The 27948-nt window shown below is 47.2% G+C and overlaps 1 protein-coding gene across 4 annotated transcripts in view; it reads left to right on the forward strand.

Moving 5' to 3' along the window:
- UBR2 (ubiquitin protein ligase E3 component n-recognin 2) overlaps positions 1 to 27948 on the forward strand; it is a 133079-nt gene that overhangs the window by 44565 nt on the left and 60566 nt on the right. For 2 of the 4 annotated variants that reach the window (XM_056568189.1, XM_056568192.1), the window contains exons 9-16: positions 357 to 464; positions 553 to 641; positions 2771 to 2869; positions 4600 to 4763; positions 7076 to 7175; positions 8320 to 8448; positions 19365 to 19548; positions 22065 to 22126. In XM_056568189.1, coding sequence (XP_056424164.1) covers positions 357 to 464; positions 553 to 641; positions 2771 to 2869; positions 4600 to 4763; positions 7076 to 7175; positions 8320 to 8448; positions 19365 to 19548; positions 22065 to 22126 — 935 coding nt within the window. Of the gene's footprint in view, positions 1 to 356; positions 465 to 552; positions 642 to 2770; positions 2870 to 2939; positions 3039 to 4599; positions 4764 to 7075; positions 7176 to 8319; positions 8449 to 19364; positions 19549 to 22064; positions 22127 to 27948 lie in introns of all 4 variants that reach the window. The other 2 variants (XM_056568190.1, XM_056568191.1) reach the window with 1 other exon arrangement.

Raw genomic sequence — 27948 nt, forward strand, 5'->3', positions numbered from 1 at the left:
GGACACTGGATTTGGGATCTTTGTGGATAGAGGATAACTAGAGATGAGCGAAGTTAGTGATTCGATTCTGCACAGACCTCGCGGCTCGGCAGTTGCTAACTTTATCCTGCATAAATTAGTTCAGATTTCAGGTTCTCCGGGGGGCTGGAGACTCTCCTAGGACTGTATCCACCTTTTCCAGCCACCGGAGCACCTGAAAGCTGAACTCATTTATGCAGGATAAATTCATCAAGTACTGTAACTTCGCTCATCTCTAAGGATAACTTTAATAATGGGATAACCCTTTTTAAGAAATCCGTACATCCTGACCTCTTGGATGCTGATTTATTTTGCTTTTGTTTTTGTTTTTTTGTTAGATGGATTAAGACGAATTCTGTGCCAGGTTGGATTGCAAGAGGGCCCAGTTGGTGAAAACTCCTCTTTAGTGGACAAACTAATGCTGTGCGATTCCATTCTGTGGAAAGGTACAAGTGATGTACAGTGTGCAGTTACTTTTGTGCTTGTATTTGTTGTGTTCTTGTCTCCAATAAAGACATTCCTCTCCCTTCTTAGGTGCCAGAAACTGCTACCACCAGTTGTTCATGAGCAGTTTACTGATGGACCTTAAATACAAGAAACTTTTTGCCATCCGTTTTGCAAAAGTAAGTTTTTACTTTCCCACCCTGAAGTTATAGATGTATCAAGCTATTGCTTTAGAACAGTGTTTCCCAACCAGTGTCCAGAAGGCTGTCCTGGCATGCTGGGAGTTGGTTAAAACCACATTGGTTGAGAATAACTGTTCTATATCCTAATACATAGCCATAACATAGTCACTAGGAGAAGATATATTAGGTTGATTAATGTCAATAATTGGCATTTGCCAGTATGAAAACATGTACTGGCAGAGTAAGCCCTATTGGGATCGTGATATTAATCCAGCCTAATATAGAATAAGGCAATGTTCACACGGCCGAAAATGTGCTGAATATCTGCCCGGAAAACACGGGTGGACATTACGCACATTTGCTTGATTCGGCAGCACTAGGACTGCTTGGAAGTGCGACATCTTCATAAACGGCAATGCATTTCTGAGCAGATTCTGCAGAAACATTGAACCAGTTAAATGTTTCTGCAGACTCCGAAATCAGAAACACATGCCTTGGAATTTCTCCTGTATGCACAGTGCTGCAGAATCCTATTAAAATCAATGGGACTCTACTGTAGTGGAATTTCCAAGCAGAATATTCCTGTGGAATTTGCCTTTGGAATTCCGCCATGTAAACATAGCCTATAGAGTATTTTCATACATTACTTTGCATTTGCTTTTTTGTACAACCTTGACTGCATGGTATAGCCTAAAGTGTTTAGGCATTCGGAGCCTTTGGAGCTTCCATTGGCAGTCTCTGCATGCAGTGCTATCCTGCTGTGCAAAATGATGGAAGCTACCGCAGAGCCTAATGGGACCCCAATATAAGTTATAGGAGTCCATCAGGCACCTGTGGTATCCATCATTCAGCGAACCCAATGGGGCCTTGAGGCTTTTCTTTAAAAATAAAAGGAGGCCACGATGTTAGTATAATGTAGGGGTATTCCCCCTTTCATAAAGTGATGAGAAATGGCTAGGGCATGCCATCATTTTTAAGATTAATGTTGGTCCAGCATCTGGGATCTCCCCTGATTCTGAAAAAGATGAGCTTTACTGACCTTTCACTGTGACTGTAATTAGCCCCATTAACTTGAATGGAGATGTGCGGCTGGGACTCCATTTTGCATTTACAGACTCTGAAGGGTCCACATTGCTGAATCAGTGCTGCAGCCCCTTCATTCTCAGGTGTAGTTTGGGTCCTAGGGGAAGGTCAGACCCTCACTGATCATTAATGGGATGGCATATTGTAGCAATCATCACCTTATGATATATAAACACGCCTTTAACAACTAAGGATGTTATAATGCAAAATGTAGACGATAAAAAAAATTCTAAATAGTTCTAAAGTTGTATGTGGTGATTGAGCTGGTTTTATGAAAACCTTTGAATAAACTTTCAACATGTTGCCCAGACATATAAAAAGTTTAGATAGCACAGGGTCTCGCTCCTAAGACCCACAGCAAAGCAAGTTATTACCCTGTGAAGTGCACGACAGCGTGCACTTCACTGGCCGGCCGCCAGATCAGTCCCTTTCACTCCATAGACTTTTGCAGTGAAAGGGTCGGATTTGATTGACTGCTGGGAGGTTCTCGCTCCCGCATGCTTCATCCGGCTGTATCTTGCAATCGCTGCACCATCTGAACGTTTGATCATGTCAAAACTTTATATAAATGAGTTACACTTCACACTTAGCTTATACGCAGGGTATTTCATGCTGCGCAAAATCCACTGCGTGACGGAAAATCCGCTGCATGTTCTATGAGCAGACATACAGGGCTACCCACAGCAGCCCTGTGTGTGCAGTGAGGTTTGGAGGCAGGGCAAGCCCGCCTCCAAACCTCACTGCACACACAGGGCTGCCGCGGGTAGCCCTGTGTGTCTGCTCATAGGAGAATACGCAGTGGATTTTCTGCAGCGTGAAATATGCTGTGTATATGCTACGTGTTACCTTACCCTAAGAGTTACTTAGACATCTTTAGCATTTCTATGCTCTGAGGCATAAAGGTCTGTGAAGAGGTGCAGCACCTATAGTGATACATAGCAGATGGGGGAGGTCCATTCTCAGTTAGCCCCTTTATCTTTAAAGCTCTTTAAAATTACCAAGGCCAGTATGGATTAGAGGTGAACTTCCCCCTTGTTGTTTAGAATTACCAGCAGTTGCAGAAAGATTTTATGGAGGATGATCACGAGCGAGCAGTGTCCGTGGCTGCTCTGTCTGTGCAACTCTTCACTGTACCCACAATGGTGAGTAAATACCCGTTGTTTTTGAACTGATAGATGCCACCCCTTGTCTTTCTTACCTTCCTCTCACTAGAACTATGAGCGATTGCAGAGTGATTATGTCAAAGATGACCACGACAGGGAATTCTCAATCACTGACCTTTCGGTACAGATATTCACAGTGCCTTCACTTGTAAGTATCTGAGTTATTGTACACAGCCAGACACATACCTTCCATAGCTCAGTAAGTATGAACACCATGGACTTGTTAATCCGTATACATTTCAACATTCATTCTTTTTATTTATTTTTATTCTTCCTTCTGTTCTTAGGTTTTTTCATTTTTCACTTGTATGACTTTGCTATTTCACTGATTATACCTCTGCATATAATAATTGTTGGGAGCTACTACTGTATATCACTGCATTGTAGGTTTCCTATATTAGGCAGAAATATCTTTAGCAGCAGTCTGTGCATGTAGAAGGTTATGATTCATAGGGAAGAGAGAAAAGGGAGAAGGCGCTCTCATGTGCAGGACTCCAAGTAAACCCGCAGGGGGGGGGGGGGGGGGGGGAGGAGGAAGACAAACACTTACCAAAGTTGGTTGTGTAACACACGCAACTATGTAAAGCGTGTGTCAGATAAGTCCCATCTGCATCCGTCCTGTAGACAAATGTATATAACATTGAGGACTTCGGAGTTGTACAGGATCACCCAGCGCTGATCGGAACAAGAGCAGGACAACGGAGCCTTCCGGTGATGGTCCAGCATGCAACGCATTTCCCTATGCATGCACAGCTTCATCAGACAACTGCCTGATGAAGTTGTACAAGCGTAGCGAAACAAGTTGCATGCTGGACCATTATACTAGGTTCACACTGCAGAATCTCCGGGCAGAAAGTTTCCGCCCGGAGATTCAGAGTGCGGCCAGAATCAGTCGATGCTAGGACCGTGCGGACACTGCAGTCTCCAATAGACTTCAATGTGTTCCGCGAGTATTTCCGCCTGAAGAATGAGCAACGCCATTCTTAAGGCAGAAATTTCCAAGCAGATTTTTAGTTCATAAATTCCGAAGTTCACTATACAGTACATTCTAGCAAGTGGAATTTCTGCCTGCAATTTCAAAGCGGAATTGCAGGCGGAAATTCCATTGTGTGAACCTAGCCTTAAAGTTACTCACTTCTGTTGTCCTGCTCTTGTGATTCATAGGCATTCAGCCCCTTCAGGAGAGATTACACAGTAGACTAGTAGAGCATATGATTCATTGTGTTCCTGGATGGAGATCACTCAGCATGTTTATTGGTCTCAATATGTATGGATGCAGCGGAGATGGGATAAAACAAATGATAGCATAGGAATAGGAAAGTAGTCACATGGGGGATCCAGACGGGGAGCGTTTTTTTTAAAGAAACTGGCTCTGTTTTTGGATTCCTGGATAAACCTTTTAAACATAGATAGACAAATGTGCATGGAGGTTGCTAGTGCAACCCATGTTTGGTGGGTTTCCTCTGGGTTCCTCTTCTGTTTTTGGAAACATAGGTTAACTGGATTCAAAGAAGTTGGTTTTAATTGTCTGTGTGATATAGAGAGATACATAATTGTGGGCCCCGTTGGGGACAGAAACTGATGTGATGGCCGTCTCTGCAGTATATGTTGGTTCTGTATAGCCAGCAGTAAAGTGTGATTTCTTGCCACCCATTGCACCATCATTGATAATTCCATCTCTGAAAATTACTTCTTTCTTTCTGGCCTAGGCTCGGATGTTGATCACAGAAGAGAATTTGATGACCACAATAATAAAGACTTTCATGGATCATTTAAGACACCGGGATATCCAGGGCAGGTTTCAGTTTGAGCGATACACAGCAGTCCAAGCCTTTAAATTCAGGAGAGTTCAGAGCCTGATTCTGGATCTGAAGTAAGTCCCTAGGCATTAGTATACTCAGACTACACAGGGTCCGTTAGTGACCTTTTACCAGAGAGATGCATAGGCTTGCATAGCTGCTGTATATACGAAATGGTAGAAAATATTTAATAAAGACCATATGAAAGATGTTTTTATTTAAGGTGCTTTTGAACAATAAAAAAAAAATAGCTGCAAAGGTACATAGCTTTTGAAGAAAGCTGATCGGTCGGCCGTGCTGTCTGCTTCCTACTTCCTTTAGCCCGGTATGTCACAATGCGCTTCAGCCCATCATCGAGGCAGGACAATGCTGCGGCCGGTGATAGGCTGAAGCGCCGTGTGATGTACCGAGCTAAAGGAAGTAGGAAGTAGACATCCCGGCCGACCGATCAGCTGTTGCGGAGCTCCGGGAGAACATATGGAGGTAAGTGAAAGTTTGTTTTGTATTTTTTTTGCAGCCCGGGCAGAACGGAATAGAAAATCTGCGTCGGACATCTCCTTTAAAGGACATCTGCAGCGGTACAAACACTCATCCCCTATCCTCAAGAAAGGGGATAAGTGTTTGATCGCTGGGGGTCCGACCGCTGGGGCCCCCGGCGATCTCCTGTACGGGGCCGCTGCTCGCCCGTGCAGGGGGCGTGCCAGCCGCAGCATGATGTTGCAGCCGGCACGCCTCCTCCATACATCTCTATGGGAGAGGCGGAGAGGCAGCATTCGTGCCTCCCCGCATCCCCCATAGAACTGTATGGGGACGGGGAGGATACGGGGCGTCACCGTCGACCTCTAGGTCGACGCTAAGTCACCATGGGCGCTAATGTCGGCGCCCCGTTAGGGAGATTGAGGGGGGTCCCAGTGGTCGGACCCCCAGCGATCAAACACTTATCCCCCCTGTGGATAGGGGATAAGTGTAATTCCGCTGCAGTTGTCCTTTAAGTGTTATGATCTCCATCAGTTTTGTCCGAGGTTATATTTCAACAGAACATTGTCCTGTGCAAATTTACGCAAAGATCAGCACCTGGTCTTGGGTCTGCGCAATATTGGAGAGAACAACAAATTCTTATTTGAGCGGCGCTAACGCAGTTTTTCCCAACCAGGGCACCTCCAGCTATTGCAGTACTACAACTCTCAGCCAAAGGCTGTCTAGGCATGCTGGGTGTTGTAGTTTTGCAGCAGCTGAAGGCGCCCTGGTTGGGAAATGCTGCACTAATGTTACAGCTGTGAGCAAACTTTTAGTTCCATAGTTGGTTACATGTAGCCTTTTTTATATGGTAAGATTTTCCTTATGTGCATTGTGGAGGGGGGTACACAAGCAAGTACGGAGCAGTGCAGGTGGAGTATATGGAATTCAAATTTAAAAACTCATAGATTATTCCAGTCTCTAAAAAGAGTACCCCCCCTCGATCTCAATCCTGTTGATAGGGAATATGGGGGGATTTATCAAAGCTGTCTATGTCCGGCATAAATATAGATCAACCTACAGAGCGTTAGGCTGATCTATTGTGCGCCTAATTTATCAAAAGTCGCACGACTCTTGATAAATTCTGTGCACAGACTTCGGGATCTACGCTTTAGACTGTATTTAAACCTGCTTCAGCATGGTCTGAGATTTCTGCGTATTTTCACCTGATGCGCATTTTTGCCGAAAAGTCGCAATTGATAAATTCAGCACCAATGCATTTTTCCATCTAAAATAGCCTAGAATGCATCATGAACTAAAAATCCTCTAAAGCAAAAGTCGCGAAAAAGTCACAAGTATTTAGACTGCAACTTTCTGTGCGGCAATTTTAGATGGGAAAAGCCAGTCTACATCCTTTGATAAATCTCCCCCCCATGTTTTTTAAATTGGAATATCCCTTAAATGATTGAGATTACTCTGCTTATTCTGTCCTAGTCTATACAGCAAAAATAAAATATAAGATTGCAGTAAATGCCTCCTTTCACACACACCCGTGTATATATTTGTGTTTATATGTGTATATATTTCTAAGGAATAGATATTGCCATATTTTTACTGAATATTATTAGAGATGAGCGAACTTACAGTAAATTCGATTCGTCATGAACTTCTCGGCTCGGCGGTTGCTGACTTTTCCTGCATAAATTAGTTCAGCTTTCCGGTGCTCCGGTGGGCTGGAAAAGGTGGATACAGTCCTAGGAAAGAGCCTCCTAGGACTGTATCCACCTTTTCCAGCCCACGGCAGCACCTGAAAGCTGAACTAATTTATGCAGGAAAAGTCATCAACTGCCGAGCCGAGAAGTTCGTGACTAATCGAATTTACTGTAAGTTCACTCATCTCTAAATATGATGTTTTCTCTTTTTTTCTTAGATATCTTCTCATCAGCAAGCCACCAGAGTGGACTCCTGCATTACGTACAAAGTTTCTTGAAGGGTTCTATGCCTTCCTAGAACTGTTAAAGTGCATGCAGGTATGTACATTTATATCAGATAGTTTTTATTGTATGATTTTAAGTTTAAAAAAAAAAAAAAGTTACCTTTCCTTTCCCTCTCACACAGTGGCCCCAAAAGAGATGCAATAACCAATTGTACACCATATATACAATCAATATGGCACATCTTACTCTCGCAGTACTAAATTATGTTATAAGAGGCAGGGTGCCCCTACTGAATTGTTCTACATTGTTTGGTGGAACAAAGCTGCTTTAGATTTTATGTGCAAAGAAAGATGAATGAATGCGTCTTTTTTCCTAATATAGGCTGTATAGCGCCAAACCTGACACTGCAGGCATTTATAGAGAATTAGGGGGAGATTTATCAAAACCTGTCCAGAGGAAAAGTTGCTGAGTTGCCCATAGCAACCAATCCGATTGCTTCTTTCATTTTTGAAAAGGCCTCTGAAAAATGAAAGAAGCGATCGGATTGGTTGCTATGGGCAACTGATCAACTTTTCCTCTGGACAGGTTTTGATAAATCTTCCCCTTAGGGTGCATTCACACTGTAATCTCCGTGCGTGGAATTCCGCGAGTGGAGGTTCCATCTGGCGGCCGCCGCAGAAAATACTTTGGCGCTAGGGCCACGGGCCCTGAGCCTTCACCTTTGACTGCTGTGCAGTGCTCGCGGAATCCGCGCAAACAATGGAATCACTGATCTAAGGGCTTAGGCTTATTGGGGGAGATTCATCAAAACCTGTACAGAGAAAAAGTTGACCAGTTGCCCATAGCAACCAATCAGATCGCTTCTTTCATTTTTCAGATGCCTTTTCAAAAGTTAAAGTAATCTGATTGGTTGCTATGGGCAACTGGTCGACTTTTTTCCTCTGCACAAGTTTTGATAAATCTCCCCCATTGTCCCTGGTTTACAGAGGAAGACACATTCGATACATATTTCTCACAGATTTGCAATATGGGGAATGTTATCTATTGCCAGTAATGACTTGAATCAAACCAAGAACACAATCTGCATAGTATTTGTATGCTTACTCCATATATTTGTGTAAAAAAAACATGCTGATAGGTTTATTGACATTTTATAAAAATTGGCCCTTGTGTATGTATGAGACAGCGTGGCAACATCGTATCAGCCATGAAATGTAACCTGCTTGTGTCACTGCAGGGTATGGATCCTATAACTCGACAGGTAGGGCAGCATATCGAGATGGAGCCGGAGTGGGAAGCTGCCTTCACCCTGCAGATGAAACTAACACATATCATATCCATGATGCAAGACTGGTGTTCTACTGATGTAAGTACTAGTGAGTTCTTACTAATCGGCTAAAATTCTGTCCCTATCGGCATTATACTGTGTAATATGAATTGGGACATTTTTTTTTATAGGAAAAAGACATTTCTCTATCGGCTCCATTGGGGGACACAGACCGTGGGTGTATGCTGCTGTCTCTAAGGAGGTGTGACACTATGGTAATAAAAAAGTCAGCTCCTCCCAGCAGGATATACCCGCCTTCAGGCTCTGAGCTAGTCAGTTTAAGCTTAGTGTCTGAAGGAGGTGGACATGGTCTGGATTCTCTAGACCAGGTCTTCTGATTTTTATTTTCCTAGTATAGGGACGTGTTAGTGTTTTATTCCCTTTCTTTTCCGTTTTCAGGTGGGGGCTCAGGGACTCCGGTTCCCTGTTTCCCCATTGCGAGTAAGGGGGCACAGACATTGCGTATATGTGCTGTTAACCCCCTCTCGCAAACGGACTGCTCCTGGGTGGTACCTCATGGGTCCGGGTCCCCCTCTTTTTTCTCTGCTCGCCTCGCTCGCGCATAGCAGCCAGGCGTGATGCAGGGACAAAAAGCTGACTGAAGACTTCACTGAAGACTCCATTAGGTAAGTTCTTCTGACTGAGGTAAGTACTTTCCCCCTTTTTTTCTCCATAGGTAAGGACTCGCAACCTCTGGAGACCCCTGGTTTTTGCCCACCTTCAGTTTATGGGGCTTGATATACAGGGGCTGCTCTTATGCTGGGGGAGCAGTGGCACCTGAGGGGGCATATTTTATTAGGCACCTTACTTATGGGGCATGTGGTATGGGACACTTTAATATGTGTGTGTGTGTTTTGGTGCACTACTCCAGCGCCTTATATGCGGCTGTCAGCCGTGGCGCTGCTTCGGGCGCTCTCAGTGCCGGTTTACTTTCCTTATGCCTGCAGTGCCTTATACACGGCTAACAGCCGCGGCGCTGCTACGAGCCAGGCGCTTCAGTGCCGGCTTAATTTCACTTTCGCTGGCAGCCTCTGCCGGCGTTCTGGCTGCCCGCTCTGTTCCCCTGAGCGCATATACGGCTAGGCAGGTGCGCTCGGGACAAGGAGCGGGCGCCATGACAGTTCTTCTTTGACCGTCTGTAGCTCCGCCCACTGGGCTGGGAGCTCTGAGGCGCGAAGCAACGTCCAATCAGTGCCGTGGGTGCGATTTTCTATGTGTGGGGTCGGTTACTGTGTGCCTTTCTTCAGGCATGCCCCTCCCTCCCTATTAACAATAGGTGGTGGGGGGCTCAATCTATCCAATACATGGCATGGGTGCTCTACAAGTATGCAAAAAACCAATGTAATCCAAAGGAGACAAACAGACCGCACACTATTATAGAGAGCACACCAATAATTTATAAGAATTCCATAATTTTATTAAGTACTAATACTGTACTTAATAAAATTATGGAATTCTTATAAATTATTGGTGTGCTCTCTATAATAGTGTGCGGTCTGTTTGTCTCGTTTGGACCTCCCTCCCTATTGGCTGGCCTGTTCAGTCCCTCTTGCTGCACGGAGCGAGTTCTCCTCACTGCAGCTGACAGGGGACACAGACCAGGGTGAGAAAGTTCCTGTCTTCTCTTTTTACCACATTATGTCCGTACCCAGGGCTGTTCCTCCCTCTAAACAGAAACCTGGGAATTCAGTGACTTACTATACCTGTAAGCACTGTAATACCAAGATGGCTGGCTCCGCTGAGCCCACTTGCTCTGCCTGCTTCACTGCTCCCCCAGACCCCCTGGTGCCCCCGATGCCCCTTCGGTTCCGGTGGGTTCAGCCGCTCCTCCAGCCTGGGTTTCTTCCCTGACCCAGTATATGGCTGACTTGACCCAAGTCTCCCGCTCGGTGGCTGAGGCCTCAGGGGAAATGGTGTCCGCCTTGAAGGGGTCTTCCTCTGAGAGGGCCCGCTCTTCGCCTCCTTGTACTTCTCGCTCTCACAAGCGTGCTAGAGGTGCCTCGTCTGACTCTTCCAATGAGTCCTCGGATAGACGTGATCATTCCCCTCGCGGGTCCCGCCCCCCCTAAATCCGGCCACAGAGGACGTTCTCGGAGTCGCTGCTCTGCCACCCCAGAGCCGCGTACCCGGTCTGGGTCGCCCCCCCTCCAGGACTGCCTCTACTCATTCACATTCTTCTTGTGAAGTAGTGGATGAGGCTTCCGAACTGGCATCTGACCCAGAGGACCGCTCGGACTCAATTGCTACGGTGAACTCATTGGTGACCGCCATAAGAGACAACTTTCACTTGGAGGACCCAGGATCTTCGAATGTCAATCCAGGAGTATCCTTTCATCGTACTAAGCCAGCACCTCAAAGGTTCAGCTCTCACGCTGACTTTGACGACATTCTGGAATCCGCATGGAAACATCCAGACAAGAGATTCCCGGGAGTCAAGATAATTCAAGAACGTTATCCATTTGACAAGGACTTTGTCGCTAAGGTGGCCTCTCCTCCCTCAGTGGATCCACCAATCTCCCGGATCTCTAAGGCGACTATACTGCCTCTGGCAGATGCCGCTGCCTTCAAGGATCCCGCGGACAAGAAGGTGGAATATTTAGCGAAGTTCGCTTCTGAAGCAGCTGGCTCTTCTCTTCTACGCCTCGACATGGGTGTCCAAGGCCCTGTCGGAGTGGTGCCAAAAGCTCCATCAGGATATCTTAGCTGGATCCCCCCAGAGGATCTATCTGATCTGGCTCTCAGATGTGCCAAGGCGGGGGACTTTCTGTGCGCAGCTTCCATGCAGTCAGCCCGTTGTTCTGCCTTTGCTGTGGGTCACCTAGCAGCCCTCCGCCGCTCTATGTGGCTTAAAGCTTGGAATGCGGATGCCGCTTCCAAAAGGTCCCTCACTGAGCTTCCCTTTACGGGCGGCCGTCTTTTTGTCAAACGCCTTGATGAGATTATCTCTGAGGCAGCGGGAGGTAAGAGTTCCTTGTTACCTCAAAATAAGGCTCGCCCTACTTCCAAAAGGAAGTCCTTTTCCTTTCGGACCTCTGGCCCCAGTAAAGGGTCCGGGCAGGCTCCCTCGTTCTGGGCTCGCCAGTCTTGGAAGTCGGACTCTGGCCGTTTTGCGCCCAAATCGGGCAACCGCAAACCCACTTCTGCATGAAGTGAGGCCCTTACCCGCGGTTTCTTTTTGGGTGGGAGGTCGTCTCTTGTTTTTCCGAGACATCTGGACCTCACACATTCAGGACTCTTGGGTCAGGGACGTGGTGTCCAACGGTTACCGGATCGAATTTTCCTCCCTTTCGAGGGATCGCTTTTTTCGATCCCGGGCCCCCCGGTCTCCACCTCCGGCGAAGCAATTTCGAGCGGCTCTCCAGTCTCTGCTTCTCCAGGTGGTGATCGTCCCTGTCCCTCCAGGGGAACATTTTCGGGGTTTCTATTCAAATCTTTTTGGTCCCCAAGAAGGACGGTTCTGTGCGACCAATCCTAGACCTCAAGCGTCTCAACCGTCATCTTCTCATCCACCACTTCCTGATGGAATCTCTCCGCTCGGTGGTGGCGTCTTGGGAACAAGGGGAGTTCCTTTCATCTGTGGACATCAAGGATGCCTACCTCCATGTGCCAATATTTCCGGGCCATCATCGGTATCTCCGCTTTGTGGTTCCGGAGGGGCACTTTCAATTCGTAGCCCTCCCCTTCGGTCTAGCCACGGCTCCTCGGGTCTTTACAAAGATCCTTGCACCAGTGATTGGCCTATTACAGTCGAGGGGAATCTCGGTGATACCCTATCTGGACGACCTTCTCATCAAGGCTCCGACCAGAGCCCAGACTCTGGAGAATTTTGACGTCACTCTCCACACTCTGACTCGCTTCGGGTTAATGGTCAACCTGGACAAGTCAGTCCTCCGGCCTACCCAGTCTCTCACCTTTCTGGGACTTCGATTCGACACGGCCTCTGCCCGGATTTGTCTTCCGCCGGACAAACGTCTGGCGCTCCGGGCGGGGGTCCACTCCCTGCGGACTCAGGTATCAGTCTCCATCCGCACTTGTATGGAAGTCCTGGGTCGGATGGGGGCAACTATGGAGGCTGTACCCTTTGCCCAGTTTCATTACCGCCCCCTTCAACTGGCGATTCTCTCTCGGTGGAACAGGTCTCCTCTGTCCCTCGATCGTCAGATTGTTCTCCCTCTCAGGGTCCGTCAGTCTCTGCTCTGGTGGCTCCGCTCCCCCCTTCTTCTCCAAGGGCGGTCATTTCTTCCCCTTCACTGGCAGGTTGTTGCAACGGATGCCAGCCTGTCGGGCTGGGGCGACGTGTTCAGGGATTGGACGGTCCAGGGACTCTGGTCTCCCCAGGAGACCCTTCTTCCAATAAACATATTGGAATTACGGGTGATTCTTCTTCATTGGGAGTCCCGTCTTCCGTCCCGTCCTGTCCGCGTCCAGTCAGACAACGCCACGGCCGTGGCGTACATAGATCGACAGGGCGGCACTCGCAGCTCGGCTGCCATGGCCAAGGTGACCAAAATTCTCACCTTGGCGGAGAGCAAGACCTTTCCGGCCATTTCGGCGATTCACATTCCGGGAGTGCTCAACTGGGAAGCGGACTTCCTCAGTCGGTCCTCACCTGACCCCGGCAAGTGGTCGCTTCATCCGGAGGTCTTCACGCAGCTCTGCGACCTCTGGGGCATTCCGGACGTGGACCTCTTCGCGACCCTCAGGCTTTGGCCGTGGATGCCCTAGTGATTCCTTGGGCGGGGTTCGCCCTACCGTATCTGGTCCCTCCTCTTCCGCTCCATCCCAGGGTGCTGAGGAAGCTCAAGGCAGAGAACGTTCCCGCCATTCTGGTAGCTCCAGATTGGCCCCGAAGGTCGTGGTACGCCGACGTAGTCAGGCTCCTGGACGACGTGCCTCTGCGCCTTCCGCTCCGCCCGGATCTACTCTCTCAGCGTCCTCTTTGTCACCCCAATTTACAGTCGCTGCATTTGACGGCGTGGCGGTTGAGACCGCGGTTTTGAGGGCCTGCAGGTTCTCTTCCCAAGTCATTCGCAACCATGCTCAAGGCTCTTGAGCCCTCCTCCGCAAGAATTTACCACCGTACTTGGCGGTCTTTTTTTTGTTGGTGTGAAGCTCAAGACTTCTACCCGGTGACCTTCTTGGTTCCCCGTCTTCTCTCCTTTTTGCAGTCGGGGTTGGAACTGGGATTGTCTCTCAGTTCCCTTAAAGGTCAGGTTTCGGCCCTTGCTGTTCTTTTCCAGCGGCCCCTGGCTTCTAATTCTCATGTCCGGACCTTCCTGCAAGGAGTGGTGCACGCTGTTCCTCTTTATCGGTCACCTTCTCCTCCTCGGGACTTGAATTTGGTTCTGAGTGCTCTCCAGGGTGCACCCTTTGAGCCCCTCAGAGAGGTGTCTCTCCGCTTCCTTTCTTGGAAAGTGGCGTTTCTTGTGGCTATCACCTCCATCCGAAGGGTGTCTGAATTGGCAGCTCTTCCCTGCCATTCTCCGTTTCTGGTGATCCACCAGGACAAGGTCGTTTTCTGGCCGGATCCTTCCTTTTTACCTAAGGTGGTCTCGGCCTCTCAACGAGGACATTGTCCTCCCTTCTTTTTGTCCGGCTCCTTCTCATCCTAAGGAGCGCATACTACACAAGCTGGATGTAGTTCGGGCTGTTCGGTCTTATCTCTCCATCACTTCTTCGTTTAGTCAGTGTGATTCTTTTGTCGTCCTTACGGAACGTCGTCGCAAGGGACAACCTGCTTCCAATGCCACCCTTTCTCGGTGGATTCGGTCTGCCATTTTCAAAGCCTATCGCTGTAAGGGGTAGATTCCTCCTTTCAGGGTTGTGGCTCATTCCACACGTTCTGTTGTGGCATCCTGGGATCTCCAGAATAGAGCCTCGGCCTTGCAGATTTGCAAGGCGGCTACCTTGCCGTCTTTGCACACTTTCTCGAGGTTTTACCGAGTTCATACTTTCGCATCGGCTGATGCTAGTCTGGGTCGTAAAGTGTTGAAGGCGGCAGTGGATTGTCCCACGGTTTGGTACGTCCCACGGTCTGTGTCCCCCAATGGAGCCGATAGAGAAAAGGATATTTTTTAACTTACCGTAAAATCTCTTTCTCGAAGGATCCATTGGGGACACAGCTCCCCACCCTTTTTGTTTTTTTTCCTTTGGTTCTCTGTCCGAGGGCGTGTTCAGTTATGTTTTTTCTTCTGGTCCTCGGACAGTTTTAGGTTTTTCTTTGACCTATTGGTCTCCTCCTATTGCTCTGGAACTTAAACTGACTAGTCAGAGCCTGAAGGCGGGTATATCCTGCTGGGAGGAGATTACTTTTTTTTATTACCATAGTGTCACACCTCCTAGAGACAGCAGCATACACCCACGATCTGTGTCCCTAATGGATCCTTCGAGAAAGAATTTACGGTAAGTGTTAAAAAATCTCCTTTTTCAACCTCTAATAAACAGTAAACTTTTTTTTTTAAATATATACATATATATATATATATATATATATATATATATATATATATGTTCATAATATTTAAAGGAGAACTCTGTGAAAGTAAACATCCCCTACCCACAGGATAGGGCAGTGTTTCCCAACCAGGGTGCCTCCAGCTGTTGCAAAACTACAACTCCCAGCATGCCCGGACAGCCTATGGCTGTCCAGCCATGCTGGAAGTTGTAGTTTTGCAACAGCTGGAGGCACCCTGGTTGGGAAACCCTGGGATAGGGGATAAGAAGCTGATCACAGGGGGGTCCGATCCAGGACGGGATCCTGGCTCTCTGTCAGGAGTGCACATAGTCTACCTGCAGACAGCATGCGCTCCTTTCATTTCTCTAGGAGCGCCAATGATGAAGAGCTGTACTCGGGTCTTTTCAGCACTCCCATAGAAATCAATGGAGCGCGTGTCGTCTGTAGCACACGCTTCTCACTGAGCACCGGGGTCCCAGCACTCGGACTCCCCACGATCAGCTACTTATCCCCTATCCTGTGGCTAGGGGATACCTTTTATTTTTGCCGGATTCCTCTTTTAAAGGAAAACGGTCAGCCTGGTTACCCACCCTAAACCCAATAGAATGGGTTATAGTGCAGGGGAACAGGAGTCCATACAGGGGTCACTTACCTAAATATGTTCAGTAGGTCCTGATCCTCCGCTAATCCAGTGAATCACACAGGGGGTGGGGCTGCATGGCTCAATTTACATATTTATTTTCTGACTCCACATCTTACTGAAGTGGAGTCACAGACAATGAATATATAAATTGAGCCGGTGAAGCCCCGCCCCCTGCATGCGATTCACTGGATTTAACCGAGGATCTTCTGGGGGACTTATCTCAGGATCTACTGGACATATGTAAGTAAGTGACCCCTCTTTCGACTCCTGTTCACTCACTCAATAACCCAGTGTATTGGCTTTAGTGTGGGTGAACAGGCTGACAATTTTCCTTTAATATATCCAGATTGTGTAATAGTTCACCTAAAATGTGTAATTCTACAATACTTCTCAATGTTACTAAGGCTGCATTCACACTTCGTTTTTACATTACGGGTGCCGGAGGAGGGGCAAACCGGGCTCTCTCGTACCCCAGCCGGACCAGTGCTGAACTCCATTTACTTTAATGAGCCGACCGGAGTCAAATGGAGACTCTGGCTCATTTTTTACTTGTTTTGTGACCGGCCTAAAACCATAGTATAGTACCGCAGGAAACCACATACAGGTAAACAATTAGCCGTTCAGAGTCAGTGTTTGACTCCGGTCGGCTCATTAAAGTAAATGGAGTTCAGCGCTGGTCCGGCTGGGATACGGGAGAGCCCAGTTTGCCCCTCCCCCAGCCGGATCCGGCACCCGTAATGTAATAACGAAGTGTGGATACAGCCTAAGACTAGTACCCTCTAGCCACAAATTTCAAGAAAACTTCACCTCAACTATACTCATGATTGTATGCATTACATGTATTAGTAATTGTTGCCATTAGTCAATGGGACTTTCGGTATTTATCTCCACTGTGAATTCCACAGAAATGTAATTCTGATTCAGCTTCATTTCTGCTTCTTGTAGCATGGAGCAGAAAGGGCAGTGTGAGCTTTCCCTAAGGGTACTCAGTGCTGCCTTCTCACTACTTTGGCCACAGGAGTAAGAGATTCAGGACTGTAAGGATAACCTTTTGAAGTAGGCATACATACATACATGGTGTTCTGTGCATGTCCTGGCAGTGTAAGGTTTCAGATTTAAAGACTAATCTTGCCACCCCGTAAAAGAACCAGTTTGCATCACTTCTTCTATAGCAGAGCTAGTTTGCATTGATGCCCCGTAGCAGTGCCAGTTTGCATCGGTTACCCAATAGCAGTGCCACTTTACACCAGTGCCCCTATAAAAGAGCCAGTTTGCATCAGTCTAGCTAGCATTGGAGCACCCATAGCAGTACCAGTTAGCATCAGTGCCCCCATAGTACTCCCAGTTTGCATCAGTGCCCTCATGGTAGTCCCAGGTTACATCAGTGCCCCTATAGCATGAATAGTTTTCCATTGGTTCCCCCCATAGCAGAGTCATCTTGCATTAGTGCCCATATCGCAGACCCAGCTTGCATCGGTGCCCACATAGCAAAGTCAGTTGCATCGGTGCCCCCGTAGCAGAGCCAGCTAAACATTGTTTATTTAAAGTAAAAACCGTTAACAATAAAGTAAATATAATAATAATAAAATAGAATAAAGAATATCATGTCCACCTGCATTAAACAGACGACTAACCCCCCTATAAACATTGCGACAAAATAAAGGAAATAAAAAGGAAAATAAATAAAAATTAAATGGGCACTGTCATGAAAACAAAAAATTGATATGTTGTAGTACTTCAGTACTACAACATATCTCTAATATACTTTAATAAAAAAAAAGTGATTTTAAAACAGTTTAAAATCACTTTTAAATTCGGCCACTAGGGGTCGCCCTCCTAGTGGCCGACTGCATTCAGCAGTGACGTCACCACTGAATTTCGACTCGTTGAAGCCTGGCAACGAGTCGAAATTCAATCACTCCTGTGCTCGCTCCCGCCTGTCAATCAGACAGGCGGGAGCGAGCGCTTTGAAGGAAGAAGACGCGCGCAGGCTCGGGGACAAGGTAAAGTATTATGTTCACTGTATTATGTATACTGTTCACCTATACAGTATGCCTCCAGTTCCCCCACTACAACTCCCAGCATGCCCTGGGAGTTTTAGTGGGGAAGCCTGGAGGGACACTGTATAGGTGAACTGAGGGGGAGTGGGTTGAGCGGAGCGCCGGGGGGGGGGGGGGGGTTGCGGGCTGCGCGCTGTGGAGGGGGTACTCTGGGTGAACTAAGAGGGAGGGGGAGTGAGTTGAGTGGCGCGACGGGCCGGGGGCGGGGGGGTTTGCGGGCTGCACGGCGGGCTGCGCGGCGGGTGATGTGCTCCGGTGTTCACCTATACAGGGTGCCTCCAGTTGTTTCCCCACTACAACTCCCAGCATGCCCTGACAGCCAATAGATGTCAGGGCAAGCTGGGAGTTGCAGTGGGGAAAAAGCTGGAGGCACCCTGTATAGGTGAACTACGGGCGGAAGTGCCGTCCCCAGCAGGTATCAGTGACGTGGTGCCTGCTGGGGAAGTCTGCCTGGTAGTGAGCATACTACCAGGCAGACAAAAAAGCATTTTTAATATGTAAAAAAGAAAATTAAAGGCAGGGAGGGGGTTAGGGATAGATGGGTAATAGGCAGGGACAGAAAAGAAAAAAAGTGATGGTGGGAGCTACCCTTTAAGGGAGGGAGGGTGGGTCTTGATCGGAAGGCTGAAGTAACTTTACTGGACTGCACCCGCAATATAAGGGGAAAAAAACGCCAGTAGCATGGGCCCTACAGCCAATCCAGCGGGTGACGTTACAAACTGCCAGCCACATGAGGTATCTGCAGTTAAGGACATTAAGCAAAGCAAGCCCATAGACAAATACAGAAGTACAGGAGCGGCAGCATCAAACTATATAAGGGCACCATGTTTTTGCAATACAGTTCCCGTATCAGGTTTTTTATGAAAAACAGAATCCTCAAAACCTGACTAAACTGTACACAAAACATGTGTACAAAACCCGTCAATGGTTAAAAACCGTATACGGTTTATAAAATCATGTCTGGTTGCATCCGTTTTTTAAGAAAAAAAAACGTATACGTGTTTAACTTTTCATTCCATTATGAATAGAGTTTCACTTGTTTGCGCAGTTTTTCTTCTTGGAATTTCAATCAAAGTCAAAAAACGGATAGTGAAAACTGGATGGAACCATACGCACATACAGTTCTGTACGGTTTCCATTGACTCCCATGTTAAAAAAAAAAAAAAAAAAAAAAAAGCGTATACGGTTTAATGCGTGTTTCCACCCGGACCAAAAAAAAACGTGGTAGACTACAGTTTTGGGTTAAGGAGAAAAATTAACAAAAAACGTACAGGATGCAAAACGGACGCAACCTGATGCATCTTTTGGCATACGGTTTTCAATACGGTTCCTTACGGTTTTCACATTGAAAACGTATACGGGAACTGTATTGCAAAAACGTGGTGTGAACCCAGCCTTAGTATGGCATAAAATCACCACCTGTAAATACACTATCTCAGTAATTCGTGTCTTATTCTAATAGTCTTTTGAATTGGTAGCCTCAACGATCTTTGGAATTGGAAGGGTTAAAAACATTTATTTAGTTGGTTGTGAATTGACACAAATACAGTTTTACATGATGGATAAAGCACTATGTTGTATGCCAGTGTTTCTCAACCAGGGGGCCCTCCAGCTGTTGCAAAACTACAACTCTCAGCATGCCCAGACAGCCTTTGGCTGTCCGGGCAAGCTGGGAGTTGTAGTTTTGCAACAGTTGGAGGCCCCCTGGTTGGGAAACACTGGTGTATGCACTGTAGATTTCATGACTGTATGCTAAGCTGGGTATGTAGATGGCTGACATCTGTCGGGTGATTTCTAGGAGCACGTCCTGATTGAAGCCTACAAGAAGTGCCTTGTCGTGCTTACACACTGTCACAGCGGTTTCACAGATGGAGAACAGCCCATTACCCTCACGCTAGCCGGGCATTCAGTGGAGACGATACGATACTGCGTGTCTCAGGAAAAAGTTAGCATTCACCTTCCAGTCTCTCGTCTTCTTGCAGGTAAGTTTGGAAAAATGTGATTTTTTTTTTGTGATTATTTGTTCTATTCAGCGTCTTTTTCCAAGTGTCCTTTTACTGCTTAGATTAGTGTTTCCCAACCAGGGTGCCTCCAGCTGTGGCAAAACTACAACTGCCAGCGTGCCCGGACAGCCTTTTGCTGTCCAGGCATGCTGGGAGTTATAGTTTTGCAACAGCTGGAGGCACCCTGGTTGGGAAACACTGGCTTAGATAGCAGTTAAGTTGTTAGGTTCTGCCCTTTTGCCTCTTTTCATGCATTTTTTCCCTCTTCAGAGGGTATTCACATGCACAGTATCTGCTGTAGGTTTTCTGTTAAAGGGGCACTCCGGGGAAAACCTTTTTTCTTTTAAATCAACAGATTTTTACATTACTTCTATTAAAAAAATCTTAATCCTGCCTGTAGCTGCTGAATACTACAGAGGAAATTTTTTTTTTTTTGGAATGCTCTCTCATGACATCACGAGCACAGTGCTCTCTGCTGACGTTATTATAATAATAATAATAAGTCTTTATTTATTTATTTATTGTTGTCCTTAGTGGGATTTGAACCCAAGGCCCAAGCACTGCAAGGCAGCAGTGCTAACCACTAAGCCACCATGCTGCCCTTAGCATACATCTGCAATGCACGGTTGCTAAAATGGACAGAGATGTCAGCAGAGAGCACTGTGCTCGTGATGTCATCAGTGTTCCAAAAAGAAAGGAATTTCCTCTGTAGCATTCAGCAGCTAATAAGTACTGGAAGGATTAAGATTTTTTAATAGAAGTAATTTACAAATATGTTTAACTTTCTGGCACCAGTTGATTTAAAAGAAAAAGGTTTTCACCGGAGTACCCCTTTAAATCCATGCAAATAAACACAGTGATCCCTCAACTTACATTGGCCTCAGGTTACAATGTTTTTAACATACAAGGGTCTTTTCTGGACCTTTATAATTTAAAACCAAAATCAACATACAATGTACAGACAGTCCAGATCTGTGAAACGTGTCAATGGCTGGAAGTACCGACCAATCAGAATGGCATTCACTGGTAAAACACCTGTATTATTGAGGCCTATGCATTGACTGGTGTCTGGTAGCGCCCCCCGACAGTACAGGGAGGTATTACATGTTCTGTACTCCTTACTAGAGATGAGCGAACTTACAGTAAATTCGATTCGTCAGGAACTTCTCCGCTCGACAGTTGATGACTTTTCCTGCATAAATTAGTTCAGCTTTCCGGTGCTCCGGTGGGCTGGAAAAGGTGGATACAGTCCTAGGAGGCTCTTTCCTAGGACTGTATCCACCTTTTCCAGCCCACCGGAGCACCTGAAGGCTGAACTAATTTACGCAGGAAAAGTCATCAACTGCCGAGCGGAGAAGTTTGTGACAAATCGAATATACTGTAAGTTCGCTCATCTCTACTCCTTACCCGTGCCTGGGTTAGCTGCTCCTTTGGACACAGGTGAGGGCTGCTCCATGTTACTTTTTTAGGACACTGTGTACTGTAAAGGACCCTGAAGAAGCTCCTGTCCCCTACATAGACAGTGATTACAGCTCCCAGCAGATCTTTATTACTTTTATATGTAAGGATTTGCTTTATATGTATTAGTTATCTACTTATTTTTCTTTAATCCTCACTTTTTCCTATTTTTGGATGACATTTTGGATGACAGAACCAATTGCCAGGTTTTCATATAGTTGTGGTCTCAACATACAATGGTTTCAACATACAATGGTCGTCCTGAAATTAATTAATATTGTAACTTGAGAGACCACTGTAGTTGTTCACCGCTTTAAAGGGGTACTCCGGTGGATAACAGTTTTTTTCAAATGAACTGGTGCCAGAAAGTTGAACAGATTTGTAAAAACCTTAATGCTTCCAGTACTTATCAGCTGCTGTATACTATAGAGGAAGTTGTGTAGTTCTTTTCTGTCTGACCACAGTGCTCTCTGCTGACACCTCTGTCCATGTCAGGAACTGTCCAGAGCAGGATAGGTTTGCTATGGAGATTTGTGACTGCTCTGGACAGTTCCTGATATGGAGAGATGTGTCAGCAGAGAGCACTGTGGTCAGACAGAAGAGAACAAGTCAACTTCCTCTGGAGCATAAAACAGCTGATAAGTACTGGAAGGATTAAGTATTTTTAATAGAAGTCATTAACAAATCTGTATAACTTTCTGGAGCCAGTAAATATATATATAAAAATATTTCCGCTGGAGTACCCCTTTAAAATGAGCTTTGTATCTGCAGCAGATCCTGAGTGTGTGAACGTACCCTAAAGAAACATTTTTTCTTGTGTAATGCTCATATGCTTCCAACTGGCCAGAGTGGAGACTTAAATACATAGTCCCTTCTTGATAGCGAACAACTAGCATATGCCATAGCTTTATTATCCTCGGGGGAAAGGAGAGGGGAATCTGTTCTCTGGAAAACCCAACAAATAAAGATTCATTTTCTCTGTACAGCTCATTAAAAAAAATATAATCTAAAAATGTGTTTGCTTTTTTAATCTTTAGGTCTTCATGCTCTGCTCAGTAAGAGTGAAGTGGCGTACAAGTTCCCTGAGCTGCTGCCATTTGTAAGTGTGACTTTATTATTATTTTTTTCCTCAAACAGTAATTTAAGACGCTTCTTAGGCTACGTTCACATGGGTAAAAACCATCTCAAAGTTAGTGCAGAATCTGGGAACTTCCGTAAGGAACTGAAATGAAAAGTGACATTCAACTTCTGCGTGAGCTACCTTTTGTAAGCAACACTTTTTTTCATTATACCTTAATTAAATCAATTAGAAGTTTTTTTTAAAATAAAAATTAGCAATTTTGTATATATAAAAAAAAAAGTGTCAAAAATTACACAGCTTTTGCCCATGTGACCAAGCCCTTAAAGGGGTACTCCACTGGCCAGTGTTGGGAACATTTAGTTCTGAATGCTATGTTTGTGCTACAGGGGTCGACCACGCCCACCCAATAAAAGTATAGGGGAGGGGGTGTGGCAGCCGTCACGCCCCCTCCCATAGATTTACATTGAGGGACGTGGCCTGACATCACGAGGGGGCGTGACCAACCCCCGCAGCACGAACACAGTGTTCGGAATTAAATGTTCCAAATGCTTGCCAGGGGAGTACCCCTTTAAAAGGGTATTTCCGGGATTTTTGTTTATTTGAATGTGAAACATGGACAGCAAAGTTTACTAGTTACTCATATAGTTCACTTACCTGTGTTTTGTGGCTGGTATCGAAGTTCATTTTTTTGCAGCCAACAAAATGAGTGTTGTCTCTGACCTTTCCCAGCTTGCTGTGCGGCCTGAGACAAAACATGACAAGTTAGGTACTAAAAGGGGGCTTGGCTGCTTTGTCTGTGGTGTGTGGGAAGCCAGCCCCCCTCAGAGATACATATCAAAAGTAAATGGAATCTTTCTTGGTCGCTCTTCATTGGAGGACACCTAACTGATGGGTATATGCACTTGCCACTAGGAGGCGCTGACACTAGGAAAAAAAATAGTCGTCTACTCCCTGGCAGGATATACCCGCCCACTGGAAGTGATGTAATCAGTTTTAGCTAGTGTCAGTAGGAGGCAAGACACAGGTCTGGGAGCTCCCCAAACCTGGTCTTTTTTAGTTATTTTCTAGTAAGGTCTGTTTAGTTAGGTTTTGTCCTCCCTTTTGTTTCCCTTTTTCAGATGGGGGTTCAGGAGCATGGCTCTACCTGTTCCCACTTATGCAATGAAGGGGCACAGGCATATAGAGTATGCACTGTTAGCCCCTTCTAGTCAACGGCCAGCGCCTGGAGGTTGTACCCTGGGTCCGGGTCCCCTGCTCGCCCCGCTATCTTAGTGCAGCGTGGCCATAAGCTGGCTGTAGACTTCTGTAGACTTCAGGGAGCTGGCTGTAGACTTCAGGGAGTAGAAACATTGCTCCGCCCCCTCTCTGCAGCGTGGGAACGGGGGTCTCAATTCTTCCCCTCCCTCCCTACCTCCCTTCTTCTGAAGCTCGGGAACGGGGGTCTCATTTCTGTTCCCTCCCTCCTGCTGGTCCCCTTGCTTTTGTGTGCGCCCTACAAGGGTCTCAGACCCAACACACCTTCCGGCAGCGGGGGAAGTGGAAGTGTATAGGGGAGGAGCATACCAGCTGTCTCTGTCATCAGTACGCATCTTCTTTCTCCTTGGCCTTGTAGCCATGGAAATAAAATGTATGTATGTATATATATATGTGTGTGTATATGTGTATGTATGTGTATATATAATTTTCACCCCCTTGTGGCAGTCATACGTATTGCAGCTCCTGGTTTTATTCCTACCAATGAGCTCCCACTGGGGACACTTATGAATTGCTATATCTATGATCTCTGTCCACGGGCTATACATTTGGGGGGTTGATTTAATCTTGGCACAATTTTGGTAGTACTTTTGTACTCCACATGACTTACCTCTGGTCTGTAAGGTTCCCCGGGTTACTTGCTTAGGGACGGAGTTATGGTCCTTACCTCTGTTTCTGAGCTTTGGGACTTAATTTCCCTCCATTTTCTCTCTGTGGGGGACCTTATGCGACCCGCCATGTCAGGTCATTGCCAAGGATGCAAGTTCCCTTGGGAAATACTGGGTATACATTCTATGACCATGCCATGTCCGCTCTATCCGCAGCCGATTTCCAGTTCCTCCATACAGGGGCAGACCACCGATGGGGTGCCCCAACCGGTGCCAATACATTTCTAGCAAAGGGGCCCTTCCGAGTTGTCCCTCCTCCATGCCTAAGCCTTCTTCACCACCCCTGTGCCTTATGTTCAATCACTAGCAGATTCCGCCAAATAGTGTCTCATTCCCGGGAGGGTATTTGAAATCCATTCAGTTGTGTTTCTGCCACCGCCGGTCACCCATGTGCACGCCGCACCTGCTGCGAGAGTTCCAGTATCCCATAGTTGGGTAAGCTTTGTGGGTGCCATGACCCCTATACCAATAAGCCGGACCATGGTCTGCGTGGTTCCCCCACCACCAATCAAATTCACATGTATCATCCGTGGCTGGATTCCGGTAACCCACTACTTGTGCGTGGTTTCCGAAGGAGTGACCCTGTGTGTGCATGGCCTCTATTGCAATTGGCCAACCAGTGGGCTGTGTGGTCTCCAGCATATACTATGGACCCAATTCCAGTAAGCCAGACAGTGGTCTGTGTGGTCTCCAGCATATACCATTGACCCTATACCAGTAAACCAGACGGTCTGTGTGGTCTTCAGCATATCCAATGGACCCCATACAAGTTAACCAGACACTGGTCTGTGTGGTCTTCAGCATATCCAAGGGACCCTATACCAGTAAGCCAGACAGTAGTCTGCATGTTTCCTCAGCTGCTGTTCTCCCATCACGAGGCTGCTGCATACATGGCTGGAGTTTCCCGTACCTCACTTCTCATGTGAAGTGTCTAGAGGGGTGTCCCTGCATGCACTGGACCCTACGCCAGTTGGCTAACCTTTGGTCTGCATGGTTTCCTACACCAATACGCCATTTATCGTATATATGCCGCACAGTCCAGTGCCTCACCTTCAGTGTAAGGTGCCCGCAGGTTTGGATTTGTTGGGTTCACAGGACCCCCTAAACCAGTCAGCCAGACCATGGTCTGCATGGTTTCTCACTCCACCGGGTCACCTACCACATTCAGTTCACCCACTGCATACCTGCCATACCGCAGCTGAGGTTCTGGTATTCCACTGTCGATGTGAGGTGTCTGGATGAGTCACCTTATGTGTTCCAGGAAAATTCCTATCCCAGTAAGCCAGGCGTTAGTCTGCACGGTTTCCTAATCTACCAAGTCACTTACCCCATACCTGCTGCTCCCGCGGCTGAAGTCTAGTAGCCCGCCTTCAGCGTGCGGTTCCGAAAAGGGGACTCTGTGTGTTCATTGTCCTTTTTCCAAATAAGCCAGCCTGCGTCTGCATGTTTTTCTGCACCATGTGCATCCTACATCAGTCATCTGTTTCTGCAGCTCTGGTGCCTTCTACGACATGCCGTCTATAGTGCCGTTACGGGGTAGGATGTAGGCATCTTCTGCAGGTTTGTTGGGCCTTCGCAGAAACAGCAGCTATCACTGTTCCCCTTTCACAGAGGGTGTACCATTGGTCTGCTACCAGCATTGTACTGGCACACCGGTAGTTGCTCTGTCTGTTTCACTACCGCCGGCCATCTGCTCTCCATCTGCTGTTTTGCGTGGCTGCTGTCCTGGTTCCCCACTGCCATCGTGAGGTACCAGTCTCTGGGTCCCTACATATGCAGTGGACGCTCTGCTTGTATGGCACCCACCTTCCCCCTTTTCAGGGGGTGTACATGGGGCCTTCATGTGGTCGCATTTCCGCAGTTCTGCTTCTGCTGGCTGCTTCTATTTTAGAATTGGGCATAAGGCGACACGGTGTGTTCAACAGCTCCCTAATGCATTCGGCATCTGGCTTCTTTTCTAAGGTTTCATCCCATTGCAGCTTGTACCTCTTGCAGCTCTATGCTGATACATATGTACCTTACTTGCATTTATGATAATGTTTTTGCCTGTCACATGTCCCGGGTTCAGATCCCTCCTGGACACAGATGACTTCTCCATTCCTCTGTATGTTTTCACAGAGTTCCTGTGTTTTATGTTGTCACCCGGTTTGTTCTCCCATTACCGTGGGGCGATGTTTAGCCTGCTCATAGGGTACCTGGCATAACCTTGCTAATCTCCCTTACAGCAGCGATCAGAGGGCTCGGCACGGACTTTGCCGGAGTCACCCATGACTACCTATTGGTTCTCCCTCCAATGGGGAACTGCCGATATAGAGCTCTCTCTCTCTTCCACCCTTCATGGGTGTGGTATCTACCTGGGAATCAGGGGGATTTGGCTGGCTCAGCTCCTGTGCTCACTGCCTACTATTGCAGCCTAGCACTTTGCCCATTTTCTGGTTACCTCCGGGCACTCTTCTCTGCTGGGGGAGTTTATAAGTCTTGTGTGATTCGGCCATAGCCGGTCTGGCCACCCTCTGTTGTATGGTTCCTGCCTTTGCTCTCCTCTTTCCTGGTGGGGACTCCCTGGATGGATGTGTCCATCCTTCCATTTAACGATGTCAGTTGCGCAGCACTGACGCACCAGTTTTCTGGTGCCCTGACCCTGGGAGTCTCAGCTGGGTTCCCTCTGTCTCCCTCTCTATTCCTGCCTTGACGGGCTGTTGTTTTGGAGTCTTCTGATCTGTTTGGTCTGCTGGGTCCAAGGCTTGTTCTCCTTGTCCATCCTCTCTTCGCACGTGTTTGCGAGTTCAGGGATTTTTTTTTTGCATTGGGCACCCTCCTAGGCGGCAGTGGTGTGCCTTGATCTCTGGGACGGTTTTCCCTTGGGGCCTTCATAATGTGGTGGTCTCGGGCATGCATGACACTCCTGTCCAGTTCTTCTCTGCGTTCCCCTTTGTGGGGCGGTCTCTCTCAGCCACATTATGTGTTATCCCGACATGGCAGTACATCTCCTGGAGCTTTCCGCTGAAGATGGGAATCCTCACACTTTACAGGTGTGGGGCTTCCAGGAGACCTAAGATTCTCCAGTTCTCAACTTGACCCTGTGTGTGGACGTCGTTCCCACGTTGTGCTTTTTACCGCTGTTCCGGCTCTTTCTCATACTCTGGGTTCACTCTTCCATCCCGGTTCTCGCAGTAACCCTGAGACTGTGATCTGGAAACTGAAGCTTGTCAGTCTGGGTCATCGGTTAGGTGCATCATGTCTCTCAGGATGGTTTAGTCTCTCTTCCTTTTTCTTCTCCAGAGGTTTCTGGTCTCCATTTTCATCGTGCTCACCTTCTTCCTGGTGTATGTTGATCTCCCTGGTGTTTTCTCGCCATGTTCTCTTCAATCGGCTGGATAGGGTTCTCTTGTTGCCTCCTTTTCCCCTGTTTACCAGCCGGGCTAGTCCTCTGTCTGGTTCCGTAGTTTCCTTGGAATTGGTTTCCTCTTTCCTTCCTGGATGGTTAGGGCCCACCTGGCTTCCTAAACTCCTTTTTTTCATGTCTCTGTGGACTTTCAGTATCCGGCCTCTTCATTTTTTGGCATCCTCGCCCTTCTCCATGGGTGGTGGAGCTTCCAGACGCTCAGTTTATGGTACCTGGTTACCTCTCGGCTGAGGGTCTCTCTTTGGTACGTCCCATCAGTGCCTGTGTCCCCCAGTGAAGAGTAACTGAGAAAAGGACTTTTTTTTGTACTCACCGTAACATCTCTTTCTCGTAGCTTTCATTGGGGGGGACACAGCACCCACCCATTTCTTAATTTCTGGTCTGGATAATCTTTTCCGGTTCTTGAGTTTTTATCCGGGATTCCTTTCTAGGGTCCTTCGGACTTGTCTCTGTTGGCTTCTCCTAATTCTTTGTGACAAAACTGATTACCTCACTTCCAGTGGGCGGGTATA

Source organism: Hyla sarda, chromosome 3, assembly GCF_029499605.1.
Source record: "Hyla sarda isolate aHylSar1 chromosome 3, aHylSar1.hap1, whole genome shotgun sequence".
Classification (NCBI taxonomy): Eukaryota; Metazoa; Chordata; class Amphibia; order Anura; family Hylidae; genus Hyla; species Hyla sarda.